The sequence below is a fragment of the Rutidosis leptorrhynchoides genome, chromosome 2 (assembly GCF_046630445.1).
Source record: "Rutidosis leptorrhynchoides isolate AG116_Rl617_1_P2 chromosome 2, CSIRO_AGI_Rlap_v1, whole genome shotgun sequence".
Classification (NCBI taxonomy): domain Eukaryota; kingdom Viridiplantae; phylum Streptophyta; class Magnoliopsida; order Asterales; family Asteraceae; genus Rutidosis; species Rutidosis leptorrhynchoides.
In genome coordinates, this window is record NC_092334.1 from 372,124,580 (window position 1) to 372,151,910 (window position 27,331).

Sequence of the window (27,331 nt, forward strand, 5' to 3'; positions counted from 1 at the left end):
TGTTGTAAGTGTCAATTGGTGTTGTTAGTCACTAATACACTTTAAGATTTATGAAAGAAGTGTTAATGGATAAGTTTGACTTGATTGTGAGTTTAAGTGATATAAAATGGGTCAAAATGTACTAGTTGACCTAATTATATGAAATGGGTATGGATTACCCTAAGTTTTGTGTTAATTGAAGTTAATAGACTTTAATTCACTAGTCTTAGTGATTAAAGTCGAGTGTTGGCCATTTATGGGTGGTTGTGAGTAGCTGAGTCATTTAATGCAAATTGGGTCATTAAATGCTCAAGTGGGAGTATTGTGGTTAATCCTACTAGTTGTGAAATTGAATGTGCACTTAATGATTTAGGTACATTGCGTTGAAGCTCGGAAGTGCTAAATCATCATCCTTGTGACAAGGTGAGTGAAATAATTATATATGCATGTATATAATTTATTTACTTGTGAGGTATGGGTTGAAGTTCGTTGTTGACGATACCATACCCTAGAGTATATTGTGTTGTTGATGAGGGTTTAAAGTTCGTTGTTGACGATACCTCACGTATGGAATTAAAGTTCGATGTTGACGATACCATACGATTATTGTAGTGACGTTGATGAGGGTTTAAAGTTCGTTGTTGACGATACCTCATATGTGGGTTTAAAGTTCGGTGTTGACGATACCACATTAATGTAGGCGAATGGGATTTAAGTTCGATGTTGACGATACCATTCGTTGGGCTAGCCTTGTGATCTTGAGTACTATGGATGTTGTGAACATCATCGTTATACTTGTATTTTAGCATAATGTATTGTTGTGTTATATGTTATTGTTATACTAGCCTTGTTATCGTGGTTCTTAGTGTTATACATGTGAAAGGTATGCTAATTATGTAACTAGTATGTATGCAGATTTGGTAAGTGTTTGCAAGTAAGTAGGTTATATATATGTATGTATAATTGTTGCACTCACTAAGCCTTGCTTACCCTATCGTTGTTTACCATTTTATAGGTTCCGGCTTGGACAAGGGTAAGGGCATACGTTTGGACTAGTGGTCTCCCGCTTACGTTGTCGGGGGGTGCTCTTGGTGTTAGCTTTTAAAGTTGGCCTAACGTTTTGGGTAGTTTAGCCCCAAACCATGCTCGAGTGTCGTTTGGATTATAAACTATCATTGTAGTGGGTCAAACTTGTATTAAACTTAATTAATGGCTTTCGTGCCTTTTGTAAACATTTAAATTGATGTACGTTTAAATGAAACTTGTGGAATGGTTTACTTATTTAATTGGCGCGTAAATGTGTATTATATAAAAAAAATTTGTCGTATAGAATACGGGTTGGGTTGTTTCAGGAACCTCTAAGTATGGAAGATCGAATGAGAGCCACACGTACGGGCCAAGGTCACGCCATTATTAAGCCAGACATTAATGTGCCAGATTATGAAATCAAAGGACAAATCCTACACATGGTAACTAATCAATGCCAATATAGTGGTACGCCGAAGGAAGATCCAAACGAACATCTTCGAACCTTTAATAGGATCTGTACTCTATTTAAAATCAGAGAAGTTGAGGATGAACTGATCTATCTCATGTTATTTCCCTGGACTTTAAAGGGAGAAGCCAAAGACTGGTTAGAATCGTTACCTGAAGGGGCGATTGATACATGGGATGTTTTAGTTGAAAAATTTCTTAAACAATTCTTTCCGGCATCTAAAGTCGTGAGACTTCAAGGAGAAATTGTTACGTTCACGCAAAAGCCAAACGAAACTTTATATGAGGCATGGACAAGATTTGGAAAGTTGTTAAGAGGATGTCCGCAACATGGTTTAGATACTTATCAAATAGTACAAATATTCTACCAAGGATGCGACATTGCTACACGAAAAGACATCGACATAACAGCTGGTGGTTCCATTATGAAGAAAACCGCAACCGAAGATCACAAAATTATTGATAACACAGCCTCCCACTCACATGAGTGGCATCAAGAAAAAGATATTTTTCGATCATCTAAAGCGGCTAGAGCCGATTCTAGCCATGACTTTGATTCCGTTTCCGCAAAAATAGATGCTTTCGAGAGACGAATGGAAAAGATGAATAAAGATATTCACGCAATACGAATCAGTTGTGAGCAATGCGGTGGACCACACTTGATGAAATATTGTCACTTTGAGCAAACGATGGAAAAACGAGAGAATGTTTCCTACATGAACCAAAGGCCGGGAAATAATTATCAAAATAATTATCAACTGCCAAGGCCAAACTTCAATCGAAATCAAAACATTCTTTACAATCCAAATTGACCCAACAATAACTCGTACAACCAACAAGGTCCGAATAACCAACCAACTCAAAACAACACTTTCAATCAACAAAGACCTAGCTTGTATAAACCACCACAACAAACCGAAGATAAAAAGTCAAATCTAGAAGAAATGATGGCAAAGCTAATGGAATCTCAAACACAATTTATTACATCTCAAATCCAAACAAATGAGAGGTTTGATCAGTCATTAAGAACTCAACAAGCTTCCATTTTGAATCTAGAAAAACATGTAGGTACTCTTGCTAGCATAATGAGTGAGAGGGAACAAAGAAAGCTACCGAGTAATACTGAAGTAAATCCTCGGAATGAGAATGTTAATATGGTATCAACGAATTCTGAAAAACCAGCATCCGAAGATGGGAAGGTTTTTGATGTGAGTAACAATGAAGAATTTACAACACCACCACCACCAACCAAGTATGTAAAGCCAGTGGTGGCACCATACAGACCACTCATCCCGTTTCCAAGAAAAGGAGTTGAGTATGAGCAAGTGATAGGTAATAAAGTTTGTGATACCTCTGAAAAGAAGAAGAAGAAGAATAAGAAAGTACAAGAAACAAAACCGTAAAGATAAACCCGGTGAAGACAGTTCCACCAAAACCTCCACCCAGGGTGGGTGATCCGGGTGAATTTATTGTTCCTTGTCTACTTAGTGATTGTGTCATGTATGATGCACTAGCAGATTTAGGTGCAAGTGTGAGTGTTATGCCTCTTTCATTATATAAGAGATTAGGAGTAGGTGAGTTAAGTCCAACAGAGATGAGTGTCCGACTCTTTGATCAAACTATTAGGCATCCAGTTGGAATTGCTGACAACCTACCCGTTCAAGTGGGTAATTTAACCTTTCTAATCGAATTTATTGTCATTGACATAGAAGAGGACCCAAACATTCCTCTAATTTTAGGTCGACCATTCTTAGCGTCCACCGGGGCGTTATTTGATGTACGAAAAGGTAGAATGACACTTAGTGATGGTGAAAAATCGGTCACCTTTGTGATTCGAAAAACTAAATCTCCACCAACCAAAACCGTTGAACCAACAAAAACGATTGGTAAGAACCACATTGTTTTACCAACTCCAACAGTAGTGCTTAACAATAATAAAACGCCTAAGTGTGGGGAAAATGAAGTAACACCTAATGATGACCTGATAACAAAGAACCACGTTGTTGATACGAAATTAAATGACCCCGTTATTAACAGTTCAATGAAGAAACTTATTAAACGGATTCGCGATGCTAGAACCAAGGGGAACTTTAAGTTATGTAACCGGTTAGTGTCCAATCTATCGCCTAAAGAAAAGGCAAAACTAGTTGAATTTGTGGATATTACACAGGAATCCGACCAATGGCTTAAAGCAAAAGTCACAGATATGCAAGTTGATTATGGTCCAAAAGAAATTGACGATGAAGTTAATCACAATTTTGACACCATAGCTACCTAAGTGTGGGGAGATTCAAATGTTCTAAAAAGAAAATGCTGTCTAGAGTTAGTTGTTCTGTTCTCGTGTAGTTCCGAGAATGGAATCCGATTGGTCTTTTCCACTAGCAGACACTAAAGAACTAGTTTTCTCCCTCCATTCTGAATTTTTGTTTTGTAGGTTTTGTATGAAATTAATTTGCATTTTTAAATTTAATTTTTGTGTGATTTAAAAAAAAAATTTACTTTATTTCATTAAGTTTAAAAAATGATTTCTAAAATTCATCGTAAGTTGAAGACTAGGTCATGGAACCGAAATTGCTTTACCCGAGGGCGCGGCGAAAAATTTTGTTATCATTATTTTTAATATTATTGATCTAAAGTATACCAAAAAAATTAAAAAAACTCAAAAATCTTTGCTTTTAAAACAATCGCTTTAACGACAAAATTTTAAATTTTGTCGAGGGACGGACTAGGTAAACATACCGAAACTACCTAAAGTAAAAGGAAATAAAATTTTAAAAAATTATTCATTTAAATTGTTTTAATAAATGAAGATTTTATAAAAAATATATATATAATAAAAATATTATGTATGTTTGTAGTTTATCTTATGTACAAAAGAAGGTAAAACAGCGCACTTTTAAAGATTAAGTTCAGCAAAAGCTACTAATTTTGACGATAAGACGCAAAACATATGTGAAATTACAACAAAAGAAATGAACGATGAGGCGCGCCATCTATCATTCGACGAGCATAGAAATTTCAAACTGGGTATTTTTAATCACTTTTCTACACTAATCACCCGCATGAATTTATAATTATAGTCTGATTTCATGCAAATGAGGGCATTGCAAGATCTCAAGTGTGGGGAAAGGTTATAAATTCTCTCAGGTTTACACTTAGTTTAATTGCCAAATTTTGTGAAAATTTGAAAAAATTTCAACTAAATGAATTCAAAATCATGTTTATACATATTTATGAACGATAAAACTAGGTGTTAATATCAAAATTATTGTTACCTCGGAGAGAACATAAATGGAGAAACAACCCAAAACGTTAGAATTCATTTAAAATGGAATAGAGGAGAATAAAAAGCCAAAGAAAAAAATAAATAAAAGCTAAGTGTGGGAAGAATTTACCAAGTTATTTAAAACACATATCACATATGTTTGTACAAGATTATTACAGGTACTTTTGTTTTAAACGATTTTAATCAGTTTTACTCGATTTACTGTAATATATTTGAAAGAAAGATGGATCTACACGATGAATCAATTCCATCATTAAAAGAAAGTAAAGTCTTCCAAAAAAGACACGCGCTTTTTGATTTAGGTCAGGAAGTTGTCGTCCAGACCAGCTGTAGGTTGACGAAAAATCTAGAAAAGTCATCTCTAAAATCAGCAGGAAATCCACGGACCTCAACATCAAACATGGTCGCCAAGTGGTCAGACTTATCCTAACCATGAGAGGATCTGTCTCGTAAAATGGGGAGGGCGCCGTGCAAATTAGCTTGATAAGACTAATGAATCAGACCCCCAGAAAGGATAATCTCCTTAAAGATTAAAAATCAGCTTTTAAGCCTGATGTTACTCAATCCTTGAGATTGACTTTAAAGATTGAGAATTACAAACTCATGGAATTCGATGATATCTAAACTCGAGCTTGAACGAGAAAATATTTTGATCAAATTACAAACCGATTTGTTTTCTGAAAACCCTATTTTTAATGCGTTCATTACCATTGAATGTAAAATCCTAGGAATTCACCCGGAATTCATTAGGTCACCTGAACCAAATCGGGTGTCAACCGTAAGAACGGTGGTTGCATAGCATGGTCGAAGACAGGACCTTGTGCCAGACCGAAAAACTATAGGGTGATCTTTACTATTGCTCCTACAAAGGATAGTAATTGCATCCGACACGATATATACCATACTCAAAAGCATGTCACGGAACATTGCCTTAACAGTTGCTTGTTCAACGCTTTCCTTTACAACTGGACGGTAGTTTACCGAAAGGTAATATACGGAGCAAGTATACTGGACGTGTTGCTTTCCCAATACAAGGTTAGCAAGTGGGTGACACAAAACCATAAGTTTTGAGCTAAAATTTTCAAATCTGAAACCCACCAAACCCACAAAAACAATTTGCAAACACCGGTGAAGGGTTATTCCGGAAAACTTATCTAGGGTAAAAGCTAGAATAAATTTTCAAAAGATCAAATATTTTCATAAAGATCCAATTTTCTTAAAGGATCTAAATTTTTAATAGTCATGTGGGACTGTAAACCACATCTTTACTATCATTGTTTATACCACCGTATCAAAATCACTGATGTATAAAGTGTGAGAATAAAAAAAAGTGATTCGAGTGAAGTGTGATTTTATTTTAAGTTCTGTATTGCTTGAGGACAAGCAACGCTCAAGTGTGGGGATATTTGATAGTGCTCCAAATGAACATGTATTTAGGCACAATATCCTTCCAATATGTAAAGCTTTTAGTTGCAATTGTTCTATTTTTATATAATATTCGTTTAAATAAATAAGTGCGAAGACAAAAGAAGAAAACGACGATTTGAAGACGCAAATGACCAAAAAGCTCAAATGTACAAGATATAATTCAAGTGGTTCAATTTAATGATAGGAAACGTCTAAAAGTTGCAAGACTACGAGCCGCAAAACGCAAAATACAAGATATTAAATTGTACGCAAGGACTATCGAAAATCCAGAACCGGGACCTGAGCCAACTATCAACGCGCGATGCAACGGAGCTAAAATTACAAATCAAATATGCACATGAATATAATATAATATATATATAATTATATAAAATTATATATGTATTATATATATTAAATAAATATGTCGACAACCTAGGAGCCAAAAAGTATGTGACCAGGAAATGACGGCCATGCGATCGCATGGCCAGAAGGCACAAATCTCATGCGACCGTATGAGTTACTGTAGCAGGCCACATTCTATAAATTCAGCATTTTTCGGACGAATTTATCACATCTTTTTCTATCTCTTACTCTCAAAATATATATTTATATTTATATTATAATTTTAATATTAAAGTTTAATAATAATAATAAGGTTATGTTAGCGAATGTTGTAAGTTTGTAAGTCAAAATTCTGTCCGTGTAACGCTACGCGATAAATAATCACTGTAAGCTATGTTCTTCCTTTTTAAATTAATGTCTCGTAACTAAATTATTATTATGCTTATTTGAGCCGAAGTAATCATGATGTTAGGCTAAATATTAAGACGGGGTTATTAGATTTTGTACCATAATTAAGGTTTGGACAAAAGACCGACACTTGTGGACATTGGACTATTGACTATTAATAGATAGGAGGTATTGTCTAATCGAATGACAACTCATTAGAATCTGTCGAACCTATCTTCAAATTAGTTAATCTAATAATTATTAAAATGATTATGTATGTCCTATTTAGTGACGTTTATACGACATCTTTTACGATCATTTAATTAATTATTCGGGTTGGGTAATTGATTATTCATTCTGATCAAGTGGATAAATTAATATTCATATCTCATTAAAACATGGGTGGATTACATACAAGGATAATTGGTGTAATTGTTAACAAAGTATTAAAACCTTGAATTACACGCAGTCGATAACCTTGTGTAATCATTAAACAAAGTATTAAAACCTTGTTACAGTTCGAATCCCTAATTAGTTGGAATATTTGACTTCGGGAATAAGGTTAATTTGACGAGCATTTTATAATTATGACCGATGGACTATTATGGACAAAAACCAGATAGGTATCAAATAAACCAGGACAAAGGACAATTAACCCGGGTAACAATTAATTAAAATCAAAACGTCAAACATCATGATTATGGAAGTTTAAATAAGCATAATACTTTTATTTCATATTTCATCGTATCTTTATTTACTGTCATTTTAATTACTGCAATTTACTTTATCGCAATCTAAATTATGTCATTTATATTATCGTCATTTATCTTTACGCTTTATTTTAAAATCGACAAACCGGTCATTAAACGGTAAAACCCCCCTTTTTATAATAATAATAATAATAATACTACTTATATATATATATATATATATATATATATATATATATATATATATATATATATATATATATATATATATATATATATATATATATATATATATATATATTTATATATTTATATACAAATATAGTTTTTTAAAAAAATATAGCGTTAAACTCAGCTAGCTCCCTGTGGAATGAACCGGACTTACTAAAAACTACACTACTCTACGATTAGGTACACTGCCTATAGTGTTGTAGCAAGGTTTAGGTATATCCACTCTATAAATAAATAAATAACTTGTGTAAAATTGTATTGTATTTCGTCTTATTTTGTAGTAAAAAAATATAACTATTTCATATATACCTCTGCGCACATCATATATGAAATTCCTTTGTTTCCAAAGTCAATATCTCATATCCCCATCTGCTGTTGTGACAATGATGCTACTTTGGCTAAGGCCTATAGCCAAATGTATAATTGAAAGTCTAGACACTTAAGTGTTAGACACAGTATGGTTAACGAGCTGATTACAAATGGACTGATTTCTGTAAGCTTTGTTAGGTCACAACAAAATTTGGCGGATCACTTGACGAAAGTATTAGCCAGAGATTTAGTGCACAAGTCGGCTATTGGAGTGGGATTGAAGTCCAGCTAGATCTTCCAAAGTGAGATACTCAATTTCCTTGTAGTACAATGCTAGGAGCTGAATTCAATATGGAAAACTCACTTTTTAAAAATTGAAACACATATATTTTATGATCCAAAGGTATGTATTTAGACCTGTTAAAGTTAGATTGAAGTTTAACTTCATAATAGTTCTTTTGCTATATGCATTTTATAAACTTCAGTGATTAGGTTATTTTCCCAATGATTTTGTAAGTATTTCCAATAATCGTATGTTCAAACTTAAACTATTTAATAACCCCGAGATTTCACGGGTCATGTAACTAAGTATAAATATACAAGTCTATGTTCAAGTAAAAAGAGTGGACAATTTATCTTTTACATAAAAAGTCTATGCCTAAAATAAAATTTACAATTACATTCGACTCTTACAATTTCATAAAAGGAGTATTAAACTGTTCCTTAAATGCATCTGTCTCAAACACAGTCAAATGAGCCATGCTTTTACTAAACCCCTTTGAAATCTTCTTGCAACAATAACCTTAACCAGTCAAAACTGCAATTTAACTATAAAATACAACATAAACCAAAAATCAGTCGAACACGTCACACATGACCTGAGGCCGAGTTTCCTTCCAGTTTCCATTATTCAATAAAATATCTTCATATTTGAAACGCAACTCACCTCTTCATGGTAGCCAAATATATCGTATTATCATATACTATATATATACAAATATACAACCATTTAATTTCCATACAAAAAAATTACATTTTTTCCAACAACAATGAAGTTCATACTCCAACTCAACATCCTTATATTAACTTCGTTAACATCATCAATAACTACATTAACTGCACTTTACGCAAGGCCCGGATGCAACGATACATGTGGAACCACAACCATTCCATACCCGTTTGGAATCGGGTCAGATTGTTATCACAACGAATGGTACGCCGTTACTTGTAACTCATCAACACCGTATCTATCAGCTGTTAACAGCCTACAAATAATGTCTTTAAACCTAGACAACCAAACAGTAACTGTTAACATTTCAATGACTTCTGATTGTCAAAACACAGTTAGAAACAGTAGTCAAATATTGAGCGTTGACTTAACCGGTAGTCCGTTTTTGTTTTCGCAAGAACATAACAGATTTACAGTTGAAGGGTGTGGAAATGCGGTTATTTTGGAACAGGGGAATTTGCTAACAGGGTGTTCGACGATATGTCGGAATGAAAGTGTTAGTAATGAGGGAAACAGTTGTTATGGTATAAATTGTTGTCAAACTACACTTCCGTATTATCTTGAAACCTATAGTGTGAATGTTTCGGGATTGAGCGGGCTGAGTGGGAGAAGTTGCGGGTCAGCATTTTTGGTGGACGAAAGATTGTATTCTGCTGTGAGGTTTGCGGGTCAATCTGTTGTGGTGCAAAATTCGTCTATTCCGATTTCACTTAGATGGAGGTTGACAGAACGGGATATAATAAGTGGGAATAATTGTTCGTCTATAGGAGACAAACTTTATTTGGGTAATGGTACAAGCGTTGATTCATTCCGATGTAGTTGTTCTCCTGTTGAAGAAGGGAGCCCGTATTTAAGAAATGGATGTCAAGGTATGTTATATTTGGGTACTCGCTTGACTTTTTTTTTTTTTTTTTTTTTTTTTTTTTTTTTTTTTTTAATATTTGTGTTTTTGTGATGTTTTGATATAAGGTTGTCTTTGGTTGTGTGTTTTTGCTATTCAGTTGTTGAAGCATGCGCCAGTTGTATGGGTGAATGTCAGTTGGTTGGGGGTAATGTTACCTGTAATCCTTATTTACACGTAGGAAGCAAATCATCAACTATGGGGATTATTCTTGGTAATGTTATAAACCTTTTAGTTATAATTGAGTCGATATTACATGTATATGTAGTTTATATTTGTGATTTTGAGATATGTTTTAAGGTTATATCGTTGAATGTTTAACAGAGAGGTAGCAGACCCCTCTACTTATAACCGAGTCAATTTGGTATAGTTTGTACTTTTAATGAGTCAAATCTGTTAAGCATTAGAATTCACGAAACGGGGAATGGGACAAATTGGTCTAATGGGTCAAAAGGGTTGAAGAATCATCCCAAGTATATTCTAGCTCACGAAAACATTCTAATGATTTCTATATAAATCGATCGACTTCTTTTTGTTAATATTTTTTTTAATCAGATACCGCACATTATTTACAAATTAACCAGGGCCAGTCCCGAGAATTTAAGTACGAACGATGTGAAAGAAGAGACCCTTAGGCCCTAACGAAAAATATAAGCTATTTAAAAAAAATACTATTTGAGCATTGGTAGAATGCCAGAGGACTTTGATTTCTTTTTTTTATGGGGCTTATGATTGTTTATTTTTGGGCCTATTGTGCTTTGCTTTCGCTACTTTATTTGTGTTTTCCTAGTTCCCATGTTTCTCAAATTTCTAATCGTGTATGTTTATATATTAATAAAATTGGGCCCTTGAAACCTAGTGCCCCGAGCGGTTGATCGGGTTGCTCCCCCTCTGGGCCTCCCCTAAAGTTAACCAACGAGCTAATAGCTCAGTGGTTCCCGTTGACTTAGAAGCTGGGGTCTACCATGCGCAAGCCTATGCCAAAATGGGTGCAGGTTCGAGTATCACTCTTGGCAAAGGTTTAAAACGCTCGACAAAGTGAGATGATACTCTGCCACATGGGCTTTACAGCCATCCGACTATTACAGAGGGTTTGGTCATTGGTGGGTTTCCAAATGAAACACTGGATTTAGGTGTTCCTGCCAATCTACACATTTTGCCTTTATTTACAAAATAAGCTAAAAATAAGGATGTGGTTCAGTTGAACTTGACCCATACCTGTTAACAAAGCCTTTCCATTTCTCCAGCTCCTATCTTTAAAATCGAATTATGTTATTCTGATTTGATGGAAATTTGCAGGTGTTAGCATAAGTGTGGGGGTACTAATGCTTACAGCAGCAACATTTGCAACTTACAAATTAGTCCAAAAAACAAAAGACAATATACGAAAGAAAAGATTTTTCAAACGTAACGGTGGTCTACTCTTAAAGCAGCAAGAATCAGCAGACGAAGGTTTAGTAGATAAAACGACACTTTTTACTGCTAAAGAGTTGGAAAAAGCAACCGACTATTTCAACAAGGACAGAATACTCGGCAGAGGTGGTCAAGGAACAGTTTACAAAGGCATGTTAACTGACGGAAGAATCGTAGCAGTTAAAAAATCAAAGTTAGTTGACGAAAGTCAACTAGAACCATTCATAAACGAGGTTGTCATTCTCTCACAAGTCAACCATCGAAACGTGGTCAAACTTTTGGGATGTTGTTTAGAAACCGAGGTTCCTCTTTTAGTTTCCGAATTCATCTCAAACGGAACGTTGTATGCGCATATTCATGATGATAGTGATGAGTTCCCGCTAACATTAAACACACGGTTACGAATTGCTACGGAGATAGCTGGAGCCATAGCTTATTTACATTCGGCGACTTCGATTCCTATATACCATAGAGACATTAAATCTAGTAATATACTATTGGATGACAAATACTTAGCCAAAGTGTCGGATTTTGGAACTTCAAGATTTGTTTCGATTGATCAAACGCATTTGACTACTTTGGTTAAAGGGACGTTTGGTTACTTAGATCCGGAGTATTTTCAATCAAGCCAGTTTACTGAAAAGAGCGACGTTTATAGTTTTGGGGTTGTTTTGGTTGAACTTTTAACGGGAGAGAAACCGATATCATTCACAAGATTAGATGAACATAGAAGTTTGGCTACACATTTCATGGTGGCTATGGAAGAAGGTCAAGTGATGTCGATTATCGATACGAGAATTGTAAACGAAGGTTATCGGGGTGAGATTATGGCTGTTGCGAACCTAGCGATGCGATGCTTAAATTTGAACGGTAAGAATAGACCTACAATGAAAGAAGTTGCATCCGAGTTAGAAAGCATCAGGACAACTCATGTACCATCTACAGTTCAAAAAAGTTTTAAAAAATTGTACTATACAGGGAAAGAAGAAGAAGAACTGATCGATTTATCGTTCGATAATTCAACATCATGAAGGATGATTTAGATAACAATGTTTTGATTTACTTAATTATAAATTATAATTATATATTATTTTTTCTGCACTTGATAATTTTATTATAAATATAAATTTTATTGTATGTATTGTATTGTATTCCTACTAGAGGGGCACATATCCATGAATTTATTATCTACTAGCGTTATATAAAAACCACCTTTTCTGTCAAGGATTTTTGTTTCCGATATTTATCATCATTTGATGTTCTGATTAGTTATATGATATTATAAATATATAATGGTACAGATATTATTTTCATGGATTAAAATTATGTTACAAGCGAAACTTAGCCCAGCATGCAAGAACCCATTTCTGTGAAAAAGGTCATCTTTACAGGAAATTGTTGAATACAAACCCAAAAATACCAGCAAGAACCAATTCCTTGAAATTTAGATAACCCCCTTTTATAACAAACAAAACCCATGAAGAATTCAAGTATAAAATTGTCAAACTTTTCAAAAATTAAGAAAATAGCATTAGAAAGTTATTGTGTGTGTGTATTTCTGTAAACTAAATCTGCAACAAAAAGGTTCAAACTTTTGTAACAAGAAAGAACCCGATGCTCAAAACAAAAACCCATCAAGGATCCCGAAAGAAAAATGTCAAAATTTTCATAATACAACAAAGCCCCATTTCACAAACACAACTCTTTGTGAATTGTGATGTGACATTATGTCGAAATTATTAAGCATCAAAAGAGAGGACTAGGGTTACAACTGGAAATAAATTACAACTAATGAGTGACTTCCATTTATAAAACCAAAACTAACAGTATGCTATTGTAAATGATAAAAGGTATTAACACAATTTTATCAAGCGCATCAAAAATCATCTTAGTTCAACGTTCATCTGGCTTTGCACTTGGTCTCTGACGTTCCACTGCATCAATATACAACACATTGTAAGGTTCATATAGCTAATATGAGTTGTGGATTGCAACGCGAAAGTAATATTTTACCAAGGATTATAAGGATTTACTTTATTTCTTGTGAAGAATATAATATGCCTGTAGCTCGTTTATTTCTTCATCAGTAAGAGAGCGCTCCATGGAACGATATGTGATCCTATAGCAATGACTGGTCATTCCTTTCTTGTTGGTGAAGTTGTCAATCAATACTACCTAAAAGATTTATTATATTATATTATATTATATAAAATAAAGAAAAATAATAATGTAAAGATAATCAGAAAGAGTTGTAAATGATTTGAAGATAATTTAAAAACGACCAAATGATTTATAGTTTTGTACCTCCTCGGCAAGATCACCAGCAACACCTCTAACAATTTCACAAAGATTGTTTTCAGTGAACGAATCGTTGATCCAGAAACTCATGTCTTTGTAACAAGGTGGATACTGCAAATAATATACATAATATACATATTATTAAAACATACCAACTATTATTTGATCAAGACAACAGTATGCTGATTTTACCTTCGAAAATGGCTTGAATTTTATACCAAGTTGACCTTTGGTAAACTGCATTAGTGAGAGAAGATCATCAAAATTATATTAGCTTCAAGAACTAGAAAAAAAAATCGTCCATCTCTTTATATTTAAAAAATGAAAATAGTTTCACTATTCATTTCATCCAAAAGTAATAAATTACTTGAGAAGTGAAGCGCTTATCAGTAGACCAAAAAAGTCTGATATCTGGGATGTCAAATAGGACCATTGCTAAACGTTCCAACCCAAGTCCAAACGCCCAAGCCACATTATCGGTCTTCCCACTTCGTTTTAATATTTCTTGTTCCATCACTCCGCAACCAAGTACCTCCAACCACTTCTCCTGAACAATTCGATCGATATGGGTTACGTAAAAATATCTAAGGGAATAAAAGGTAGTAATTTGGTTCAAATATGTTGAACATGCCGTTATTCACCTGAAGTATATTTCGAAAGCCTAAAAACTCCTAAATTCCTCAAAACTAGAGTTATTATTCTTCACACAACATAATTATGCAGTTGTAATTGATAGTCTAATTATAATTATCAATTATAATTACTCAAAAATTGAAATAACCTTACAACAGAGATAATAAATCAAGAAATAACCTTACCTGGAAAAATATTTCGAGTTCAAAAGATGGATTTGTAAATGGAAAATAAGAGTCAACCCAACGCATTTCAACCGCACCTGAATATTTCCAATGGATATTAAGCACTAAATTCTATTTAATTCATTGCTCAGAAGTAATATATTATATACAAATACATTGTATTACTTCTAGCTCAACTTAACAAATAGTATTAATATACAAATTCTGAATCATTACACGATGATTGATTATGAAATATCGCTTTTAAACGATAACATCAATCTCTTACCAAATAAGTGACGTGCCAAACCCTCGAGGCATGCTTTTAGATCCTGTGCAGCATATAAAGTGCCATCGATGCCAGAACCGTTCCAATCACTTGGATTGAAGACTCTAACTCCTTCCATCTACACATTCACATATACATATTCACGAAGCATACATGAAATGCATAACTTGGGGTCTGTTAGAATATTTGAAACTCAGTAATGCAATTTAAACAATTGGAATATAATAATTCGATAATCAGTTGAATTAAGCTAGGTATAGGTAAGTTTACATTTTTCTCTGTGGGCAGTTTTGGCCCTAAACAGGAAGATTGCAATAACTATGGCTTAATTTAAACACCTGAAACTAGAGCTCGGAATTGATCCAAAACATTAATTACAAATGGGTCAAATTGGTAGATTGATTGATTTCTGGCTACGAGAGTTGACTAATTTTGACCAAGTATTGACCGATCTTCCGAGTAATCCCGAGCTTTGGCCGAATTTTGACTGGTTTTCCGAGTAATCCCGAGTTTTGGCCGAATTTTGAACCATGTTGACCGAGTTTGGCCAAATTTGACCGAGGGTTGCAAATCGCCGAGTAATTCCGAGCTATGCAACACTATCATTAAGTAAATATAAACAGGCCGGAGGTTGCAAAACATTCTAATGTGAACTCAAATTGTTATAATGACTTAAATCATTGTTAATGTTTAAAACAAACAGTCTTTAGATAATATCATTTTTTTTAACCATATCCATATATAAGTGGTTACCGCCCTTTTCTGGGTGTCCGAGACATCTCGAGTTCGAGCCTCAAATGGGGATTTTCATAATGCAATTTGCTTTTGCAATTGGTTATGAAGTCCTCAGGGGTTCTTGCAAATGGTGGGTTCTGCCCATATCTAGCAAGGGGGGTTTTTCCTTGGGTGCAATATCCTAACGTTTCCTCCTAACGAGTGTAGGAAGTGACCATGACCTGTGACTTCCTGGATATGATTGGGTCAGTGACCTAGTGACCTTATTACCGCCGTTCAAAAAAAAAAGTTGATATCTTTTTTGTTATCATAAAGAACACAATACTTAATTTCAAGACACAGAAAGCAAAAAAATGTTGGCTGATCAACCTATTCAAATTTGACTTTTGCCTACAATCCCACACCATAAAACTCAGTTAGTTATACAATTATAGTTTGGTTCAGAAACAAAAAAGATACCTGATGGAATACAGGATAATGAGTTGAATCAATGGAGTCTCTACGATAAACATCACCAGTAACAAGAAAATTGGAATAACCCTTTCTTAATAAACCAGCCTGATGCGCACTCGTGTGGCACCTTAACACGGTTTCTGCATCAACGTAGTACGTATCATTGTAACTCCTACTTACATGATCAGCAGGAACCAAGACTTCATCGAAATTCTGCACGAATAAACTTTCCATCAAGGATAACAACTAAACGTAAGAATCTCGTATATATTTTTTTTTAAATGTAGCCTTCTCTTTTTACATATAAGATAATGAACAACTTTCAGTGGTGTTGTACACATGTTTGGTTTATATAAATTCATTCATTGCAATTTACAATGGTGATAACTATTAATTTATTGAGTAGTTTCATGTTGTATTTGGAATTTGGATATGTACGAGTCTTTGTTACATCAATTCCTTTGTTTTGGTTAGGTTTTGTGTGGTTTAGGATTTTTGGCGTTGCAACTTACATAGTTGTAGTGTTTATGGCATAACGTAGTCGTGTATAGGATTGTTTGAGTGTGTTTGTTTGTTTGTTTTGTCGTAGCTTTTTCTAGCTTGTGTTCAACTTGCGGTGGATATTTGCAGAAAAAGAGAAAAGGTTATAAAAGAAGCTAGCTAAATGTTGTTGTTTACTTGATTTATGAATTATAAAAATAGTTTTTCCCTATATATATATATATATATATATATATATATATATATATATATATATATATATATATATATATATATATATATATATATATATATATATATGCTTGTAAGAAAGCAAAGAATATTCATTCAAGCATTCATTCAAGTAAAATAGTCATTTTATTTAGGCATCCATTCAGCAAAAAATATATGAATAAATAAATAAACTAAAAACATTATTCATTATTTATTCATTGATTAGTGCATATCATCATTCCATACCCATACTGCAATTTATATCTATATAGATCTTAATGAGAAAAAAGTAAACAGCCACAGTCTCTGATAATCCCTATAGATATATTTGACATATTTTAACTTTTCTTTTTCTTATCAATTAGTTAAACATAATATGAAACTTTGAGCATAACGTAGGGATCATCTTCAAGAATATAATGATGGGCATCGCAAATATTTACTATAGATAACCCATTACAAATCATCTAAGGTTATTGTCTTACATAATCAAACAAAAGGTAATGAAAAGCGTGTTGGGATATGTTTAACTGATTATTACAAGTGAAGTAAGGGTCTGCCAATAATTTATTATGAATTTTATTTTAAGACTATTTATAATCAAAACAACCAGATTTGGTGAAGTATATAACAAGTAGATGTAAAAGTATAAAGGAAACTTAAAGGGTATACCTCTTTAGTAGTAACAATAGGGCAAAGATCATCAAACTTATGGAACTGATTGTTATAGCTGGTATCAAAGTAGTCGTATATTGCATTCTTGAGAATACCAAGAGGATGATCATCTCTCCTATGAAGTTGCAGTCCAAGTTTAGTGAATATCAGATCCGGAACATTATTCGTAGGCTCATCCTTCACCACATCTAGCAGATCATCAGACACAAAATAAAAAATACTAGCCATCAGTACATTTCTCAATCTGAAATTTCAAACGTAAATATTTCAACATATATGTATAGAGCACAAAATCTGAGTATAAAATATTATAATTTTTAACTAACTTTAACCAACTCAAACCCGCCCAGACAAACTCAGTCCGACTTTGACTAACTTTGACCAGTGTTGACCGACTAAGTAGACATTTTTGTGCGAAACGGGACAGGCTAGTCACCAGAGACGGCAGCCGATTACACCAATGATTCACACTAAGCCATATAAGACCATTTTTTACCCTAATGGTGACGTGTAGTCAGTTGGGTGAAAAAGTAGGTTTTTGACTTTGACGTGGCAATGAAGTTAAATAGTAGTGAGTGAGTGAAAAGATTTTGGGTAATGTGGTAAAATATGTAGGAAGTTGGGTATAAAATACAACAACAACAACAACAACAACAACAACAACAACAACAACAAAATCCCACATATGCGAGGTATGGGGGAGGTGAGATGTAGACAATCCTTCCTCTACCCTAGAATAATAAAAGAGAAGTCGTTTCTCTAACCGCGAGTCGAGAAGTTGGGTATAAAATAAATTAATTAATAATATAGAAAAATATTAGGTGCCTTCTGATTGGCTGAAAAACTCTGACGCTCACCTTTATATCCGTCAGCTGATGCCCAGGCGTCAGATGCGTCAGGGCGTTGAACTTTTTGCCACCTCACTTGCCAACTCAGATTTAGGGGCGTCAGATTTCGCTTTTAAGGCCTGGTTAAAAATGGTCTAAGAAAAGATTTAACATCTAACAGGAGAATGTGATGTGTACAATGATAAGGATAGAGTACAATATTTCATCTTCAATATTGATATGACAAATGATATATAAAATCTATAAAAGTTTTTGTTAGTGGTACATTAATACAAAGTTTAACAGAGATTACATTTTCATTGAAACACAATAAGAATGATCTAAGTGAAATTTGAAACCGGAAAGCTAGGCATTTGGCACCTCTTTTCTGACATGTAAATGTCCAAAAGCACACATTAAAAATATTTGCAAGCGTGAAACAAACTAATCACCATGACATATGAAAAAAAAGTTATTATATAATTAAAAATATCATATTCACATAATCCAGCAATTACTGTTACTTATGCGCCTTCAGATTTTACCAAAATTGCTTTACTATTGTTCACAGAACAAAGTGTATTTTACTAATCTAAACCAATTATTAGAAATATCCAACTAAGATGACAGAAAAAGTGCAACACTTTGTAATATTAGTAATAGTAGTAGTATAACTAACAGACTAAGTAGGTCCACCAATCATTTTTCATTTTAATATGGTCAAACTGCACTCTAACAAAAAGCGCAACGTTTTAGATTTGATGATCAAAAATCATTTCAGCCCTAACAACCTCTAAATCGCTTTCCAAATTCGAGTGCTCCAGCTTTCGATTATGGTATCCATAAAATGAAATCCTCTATGTCAATATATTAAGAAAGGGGTGCTATGTACACAACCATTTTTGTTATGTGCCCAACCAATCATACTATGCTTTACGGTGTTTACAGTAGAGCCCTGTAAAGCTGTAATAGTATGCGATAACTAGAGAATTGATATAGCAAAAATGCTTGACCTTTTATTCAACCAGAGATGGCTATATATAGCCTTACAGAAATAACTGAAAAACGATAAAAATGCAACTAGCCTACACGAACGTTATTGGACTAAAAATAAGGAATACAATTTCAACTTAACTAATAACTAGGAATATTTAAACGTGACCCACAATACTTGGTCATATCCAGACTTATTCTCAATAATCCCTCTCTTGAACTAAACTTCATTACCAATTTAGTTCAGATCAGTTGCAGCTTGTATGCCCATCTTCATGCGTATCCTTTGAAAGCAATCCATCTTGAGAGCCTTTGTCATTATGTCCGCTAGCTGTTCTCGTGTGCCACAAAACTCCAACTGTACTTCACCATCCCTAGTAAGATCTCGAAGCCAATGATACCTCACACGTATGTGTTTAGTTCTACCATGGAACACAGAATTTTTGGACAATTTTATGGTCGACGTATTATCACACTTTATGACTAAGCTTTTATCCTCCACTTGACCAATCTCCCCTAGAATTCTTTTCATCCAAATACCTTGGCAAGCACATGATACCGCAACAACATACTCGGCCTCGGTTGTTGACAACGTGACTATTGGTTGCTTCTTTGATGACCATGCTACAGCTCCTCCACTTAACATGAACACGTAACCGGAAGTGCTTCTGCTATCCTCGATATCGCCCGCATAGTCACTATCGGTGAACCCCAACAAATCAAGACTTCCTCCCCTTTTATAGAATATACCATAATCATGGGTTCCTTTTACATACCTCAATATTTTCTTAACCACAGAATAGTGAACCTGTGTGGGACTTGACATAAAGCGACTCACCATACTAACCGCAAACGTAATGTCCGGACGGGTAGCTGACAAGTACACTAGGCTTCCAATCATTTGCTTGTACTGCGTAGCATCTACCTTGACTCCATTCTGATCTTTATCAAGTTTAAAACCTGTAGACATTGGATTACAAACTGCATTGCTTTCCAACAGTCCAAACCGCTCCAATATTTCATTTGCATATTTTCTTTGGCATATAAATACCCCATCACTTCGTTGAATAACCTCAATTCCAAGGAAGAATTTCATTTCGCCCAAATCAGTCATTTCAAACTCTCTTTTCATCGAGATTTTGAAGTTATCCACCATCACTTTATCATTGCTAGTAAATAAGAGATCGTCAACATAAATACTAACAATTAGAATATTACCTCCATCTTGTTTAACAAACAATGTCTGCTCACTAGAACTCGCTTTAAAACCTTCTTGAGCAAAATAGGACTCGATCCGGCTAAACCAGGCCCTTGGCGCCTGTTTTAAGCCGTACAATGCTTTGTGCAGTTTATATACCTTATCTTCACTTCCCATTTTCTCGTATCCCATAGGCTGCTGTACAAACACGTCTTCATTCAATTCACCATGAAGAAAGGCTGATTTGACATCAAGCTGATGAAGTTTCCATCCATAAGATGCAGCAAGAGCAACGATCATTCTCACCGTGTCCAATCGAGCAACGGGTGCGTAAACTTCATCATAATCTACCCCATGTTCTTGAGAGTATCCTTTCACCACTAACCGAGCTTTATACTTGTCGATATCACCAGCTTCATTGAGTTTAGTTTTATATATCCATTTCACGCCTAAGCACTTGGCTCCCGCAGGTAATGTGACCAGACTCCAAGTCTTGTTTCTTTCAATAGCTTTGATTTCTTCATCCATAGCTAGCTTCCACCTATGATCTCTTGCAGCTTCTTCAAAATTGGTAGGATCTGAAGAAATCATCATCATCATGTCTGTTTCTTCTTCTTCGTCGGATAACCCTTCACCCGAAACATAATCTTGTGACCATATGGGAGGATGTCTGTCTCTTAAAATTCTGCCCTCTCTTGCTATGACATTCGTTTCAGTTTCATTTGATGCACTAGCGTTCGTTTCAGTTTCATTTGCTTCACTAGTACTTGCATTATTTTGTTGTTCTTGCCCATCTTCATTGCTTTCTTCTAATTCATCCATTTCATCTTCCCAACTTAACTGTATCTGTTGAACAGCAGCATAACTTTCGTCCCACTTCCAACTTTGATTTTCATCAAATATAACATCTCGACTTGTGATAATTTTCTTCGCAACCGGATCATACATAAGGTAACCCTTGGATTCATCACTGAAACCAAGTAATACGCAGCATACACTCTTGTTTTCGAGCTTGTTTCTCTTTGCATCAGGCACATGTACATGCCCTATGCAACCAAAAACTCTGAAGTAGTCTACACTTGGTTTGATTCCACCCCATGCCTCTTCGGGAGTAACATCTTTAACTGCTAAAGTTGGAGATCGATTGAGTACATGGTTTACCCACTTTACAGCCTCGGGCCAAAACGTCTTTGGAACATCCCTCTCTATCATAATTGATCTAACAAGATTCATAATCGTTCGATTTTTGCGCTCGGCGACGCCATTCTGTTGGGGCGTATAAGCTGTGGTAAGCTGTCTTTTAATTCCATTCAGCTTACAAAACTCATTGAATTCAGTGGAATTAAATTCCCCTCCTCGATCCGTCCTCAAGCATTTGATGAACGTATCTGCTTCTTTCTCCACGCTAGCTTTAAACACCTTAAAGTGATGAAGAGCTTCTGATTTCTCCTTCAAAAAATACACCCACGTCTTTCTTGAGAAATCATCTATAATACAAAATATGTACCGTTTATCACTATTCGATGCAGGCGTTATAGGACCACATAGATCAACATGAAGTTGTTGTAACTTCTCACTAGCTCTCCATTTAGTCGCCTTTGGTATCGCCAATCTGTGTTGTTTTCCCTTCATACACGAGTCACAAATAATCTCATCAGCGGCAACACTCGGTAACCCAGTCACCATGTTCTTTTGATACAAGGTCTTCAACCCTGTATAACTCAAGTGACCATATCGATGATGCCACAGTCTTGATTGGTCACACGTACTTGTTTTTAAACATCTTTCATCTTTCATTTTTCCTTCACCAGTGATTAAAGTGTACATTCTATTTGGTGACACTCCCAAGCTTGCAATTCTACCCTTTTGTGGGTGGTAGATATTACATTTTCCATTTTTAAACAGAATCTCCAAACCTCTTTCCTGCAACTGACCGATGCTCAACAGATTGTTGTGCAATTCAGGAATGAAATACACATCATTGACTACAAAATTAGTCTTATCTACCATGAGTCTCACTGAACCTTTTCCTGCCACTTTCATTCTGGAGTTGTTTCCGAGTTTAACCGTATGGGAGAACGAAGTATCTAGATTAAAGAATATACCTCGATCACCACACATGTGATTCGAACACCCCGAGTCAAGAAACCAAATATTTTTGACAGGTTTGCTTTCGAGTTCTTCAAGGGCCATCAGTAACATCTGATCTTGGTCATCATATTCAGCATAGTTCGCTTCCTTACTCCATTGGGGACATTCATATTGAAAATGTCCTAAACCATGGCATTTGTAACATTCAATGGTTGATTTGTCGAAGCTACCAGATCGACCTCTTCCACGACCCCTTCCTCGATACGAATTTCGACCTCTGCCTCTACCTCTTCCTCCTGAAAAATCTTCAATTTTCAGTGCATGATCGACACCTTCGCTGCTGCTGCGTTTAAACTTTTGCTCGTGTACAACCAACGAGCTTTGTAGCTCATCAATGGACATGGTGTCCGTGTCCTGTGCCTCTTCTATGGCCACCACTACGTATGTAAACTTTTCGGTCAGAGTTCTCATGATCTTCTCCACAATTTTCTTATCAGGCATGTCTTCTCCATTGCTCCTCATTTTATTTGAAACCGCCATAACTCTAGCAAAGTACTCCGCAATGCTTTCATCTCCTTTCATAGCCAAAACTTCGAATTCTCTCCTCAACGAATTCAACAGAGACTTTTTCACCTTTGAATTTCCTCCAAACTTTGCTTTCATGGATTCCCACACAACCTTGGAATTTCTCCGGTCCAAGATTTGCTCGAATACCTCTCGATCTAACGCTTGGAACAAGATGTGCTTGACTTGGTGATCCTTCATACGATTGCTATCGTATGCCTTCTGTGCTGCGTCACTCATTGTGACACCCTCTTTTGGTTCTTCTACACCCTTCTCGATGATGTACCACAATCCTTTTGAACGTATCAGATTCTCCATAAGCTCGCTCCAGTGGTCATAGTGACCATCGAAACGTGGGATTTGAATGAGTGACTTCTCTTCTGCCATCTGATCTTTGAACGATTGCAACGTATTGATTTTGTAAAGTATTTTGCTCTTGATACCAATTGTAATAGTATGCGATAACTAGAGAATTGATATAGCAAAAATGCTTGACCTTTTATTCAACCAGAGATGGCTATATATAGCCTTACAGAAATAACTGAAAAACGATAAAAATGCAACTAGCCTACACGAACGTTATTGGACTAAAAATAAGGAATACAATTTCAACTTAACTAATAACTAGGAATATTTAAACGTGACCCACAATACTTGGTCATATCCAGACTTATTCTCAATAAAAGCATGATTGGTTGTGTACATAACAAAAATGGGCGTCTTACTAGTGAATGTTATAATGAATGTAGAATCTGAAATTGAAAAAATAAATTATCAATAATTACATAATACCCAATTTGTTCTAAGAAAAATGAGCTAAAAACATAAATCACATAAACCCCAATAGTACATACACACCATACTTACTATAATCCCAAAAAGATGTCATTTTTAAATAACAATCAACCAATCAGAAATAAATAAAGATGAATTGGAAAATGAAAAATTGTACCTTGTTTGGTAATTTTAACACCACCAATTTCAAGGACTGAAGAAGAAGAAGCTACAGCAGCTGTTGTTTGTGTTGATTTGTGTCTGCGAAGAAAAGTTGAAGGAGAAGAAATTGAGATAAAAGTGTTGAAAGCGTATTTGGATTTGGGGGTAATTGAGTTGTTAAGAAGAAAGATAGAGGAAGGGGATTTGGAATGAAGGATATGGTGAGCAGCAGATGTTAGAGCAGCCACAGCCGCCATAGCCCAATCTTTTTCCTTCTGAATATGGATCGATTTAATTTTCAGATGGTATCACACTGAACTCTGGTTTAGATAATTAGCTATCACTATGGTATTTTACATTGGGAGTGTGCAACAAAACTCAATATAATATGAGTGATGTATGGAAGATGAGATTTGGACAATCATTCGATTCTTTTTTAAGAATAAAAAAAGTCATTTCTCTGTCCAGAGTAAACCAATTTCAAAAGTAGAGTGTATCACCAATTTCAAAAGTAGAGTGTATCTTACAACAATATGTGAAAATTGTAATATGGAATCAAAATGGTTATCGGTTGAAATTATTCCGTACTTTTTTATATCTACAAACATAGGGGTGAAAAAAGACGAATTAACCGAATCATAAGTATATTAACCGACAAAACTGAATTAAACCCATAACCGTGATTTTGAATCACGTGTTTGGATTAACGAAAATTTTTAAATCAGTTATGAATATAAGTGATACCCGTCCCAATTTAACCGCATCCACATCATTTTAATCATATAAAACATAATGAACTAATTCATTATGTATTCCACTTATAAAGTTATGTGGAAAATTGTATCAAAATGCATTGAACTTTCATCAAAATCCTATTGTATGCATTCAACTTTCAAAAGTCCTATTATATGCATTCAACTTTGTATTTTCTCCTATTGTATGCATTCAACCTGTTATAGCAAGTTACCTTCTAGGTCACCTTCTAGATATTTACATCTTTAATCCCTCATATTTGTAAACTCTAATTTCATTAGTCCTTCTGTTAGACAAAACATTTATATTTAAAAGATGTGAATTAATTTAAAAACTACTTCGGTTTCATCAACTGCAAATTCTTCTAACAGAAGCTCTTGAAGACGCTTAATACTCGAGCTTTCAAAAGCTTTTTTGGAAACACACTACATTACATTATCTGTTATAATCACCTTTGTGTTACGGTTAACTTTATAAAATTAATAGGGTCAAATTATTAAATATAATAACAAGAAAAGATATCTAAACCCACGTTTTGATGATGATAACGCACGTTCTCAAATGAATCTATAGTATCTATTAAATCTCTAAAATAATGATGTCATAAATAAGGATTATCTAAGCTTAAAGAAAATTCAAAAATAAAAAGAAAAATTGTAAGTCCCTCATGATGATGTCATTAATATAATTAATTTTTTTAATAAAAATATTAACATGTTAATTATATAATATATGAAGCATTATGTACAACATTATGATAAAATACCCCCATTAACATATGTACAATATTTAAAGCATTATGTACAATCTTATAACACCTCATGACCATATGTACAAATTTTAAAACATGTACAATCTTTACAAAACACACAATGAACACATGTACAAATTTTGAAACATATTATACAACCTTTATATAATACTTGTATTTTAATCTTTAAAAAAATTTCAAAAGCCATTTGTTATTACTAATGATTATTAATTATTATTAAAAATATAAATACTCAATTTTTTATTATTATTTATTTTAATTATTATAATTATAATTATTATTTTTTATTATTAAATTAGTAATATTCAAATATGAATTTTCTTTACGGGATTAATTACGTTAATATGTATGCGAAAATACATGTCTTAACATGTTTGTAAAAACAAAGACAAATTTCTTAGTCGGAATTCGTAGTTTCACGAGTCTTAAACTAAATGACTTTAGCATTTACATTCACTTAATAATTAAAATATGTCATTAAACTATTTCGTTTAAACAAACCCGTAGTTCCACGGGTCATTTCACTAGTTGAAGAACCATACTGTAACAAACTCTAAATGCTTATGTTTAGTTTTCACATTTTTGTGCAAAATTTATGCATTAAATTTTAATGTTGAACCCTTTTGTGGTATGTTTGACCAAATTATCCCAAATTACAAAGGTTGTTAAATGTGGGTATGTTTTATGTATGAAGATATAAATATAAATATAAATATAAATATAAATGTTTTATCTAACAGAAGGATTAATGAAATTAGAGTTTACAAATATGAGGGACTAAATATGTAAATATCTAGAAGGTGACTTAGAAGGTAACCTGTTATAACAGGTTGAATGCATACAATAGGAGAAAATACAAAGTTGAATGCATACAATAGGACTTTTGGAAGTTGAATGCATACAATAGGATTTTGATGAAAGTTCAATGCATTTTGGTGCCTGATGTGCGGAAAGTGGTATATGAATTTATCGTATGGAAAGTACCGGTTTTAAAGATTACACACACTAACGGGCAGTGTACCCGATCGTGTAGTAGTATAGATAATGGTAAAATCCGTGTATCGTTCCAAGGACAGTTATATGTGCAAATTAAGATTGTATGAACTAAATTGTGATTAAGCTAAAATAAAAGGAATCACACAAGTACAAGATATTGGGTTGCCCTTTAACGATGGGCAAATCAATAAAGGAATAAGTTTAAAGACAATAATTTTTGGTATTTTAGGTTTATGAAGATGAAAGATAGTTTTTATAACAAATAAAAGGAATATGCTCATCTAGACTTTTTACCCTCGATATTGAATGTAAGTTTTGATATTAAGGCCTGATTGAATAATTATGTGTGTAAGTTATCTAATAGGTTTACTAAGAGTTCTCTCGGATAAACACGCAAACACAATAACAAGATCAAGGGTTCCCTTTTCACTATGGTTCTTGTATTTGTAATCAAACAACTATTATAAGCATGCTAATCGCCTAAATTGACCCGCCAAGAGTTCTCTTTAGCGAGTACTCAAACTAGAATTACTAAGTGAGGGTTCCCTATTACTTAAACCTTTTCGTTTGTGACTAGTTGATTAGCTAGATTAAAGACTTGAATAACAATTGTCTTTGCGTTCGCTCTACACAATTCATTCCTATTTTGTTTAACCTTTTTAATCTAGTTTACCCCCTTGGTCCGGTTTAGCAAACAATCAATCTAAGACAAGTTGATTGTAAATCAATATGATACATCAACAAGAGTTCTCTTTATCAACAACATATC

The 27,331-nt window shown here is 34.1% G+C and overlaps 2 protein-coding genes across 2 annotated transcripts; one reads left to right on the forward strand and one right to left on the reverse strand.

The window, feature by feature from the left end:
* The first annotated feature begins 9,158 nt into the window (after nt 1-9,158).
* Nucleotides 9,159-12,662, forward strand: LOC139892062 (wall-associated receptor kinase-like 1). The gene is made up of 3 exons (XM_071875094.1): nt 9,159-10,026; nt 10,159-10,272; nt 11,358-12,662. Exons 1-3 carry the CDS (start codon nt 9,198-9,200, stop codon nt 12,500-12,502), a joined length of 2,088 nt encoding a protein of 695 aa, XP_071731195.1. The 5' UTR covers nt 9,159-9,197; the 3' UTR covers nt 12,503-12,662.
* Nucleotides 12,663-13,116: 454 nt separating this feature from the next.
* Nucleotides 13,117-24,379, reverse strand: LOC139892063 (phenylalanine--tRNA ligase, chloroplastic/mitochondrial-like). The gene is made up of 10 exons (XM_071875095.1): nt 24,058-24,379; nt 17,430-17,620; nt 16,050-16,256; nt 14,856-14,973; nt 14,588-14,664; nt 14,137-14,316; nt 13,962-14,006; nt 13,776-13,880; nt 13,533-13,646; nt 13,117-13,405 (listed from the first exon to the last, which is right to left on the reverse strand). Exons 1-10 carry the CDS (start codon nt 24,296-24,298, stop codon nt 13,355-13,357), a joined length of 1,329 nt encoding a protein of 442 aa, XP_071731196.1. The 5' UTR covers nt 24,299-24,379; the 3' UTR covers nt 13,117-13,354.
* Nucleotides 24,380-27,331: the final 2,952 nt, after the last annotated feature.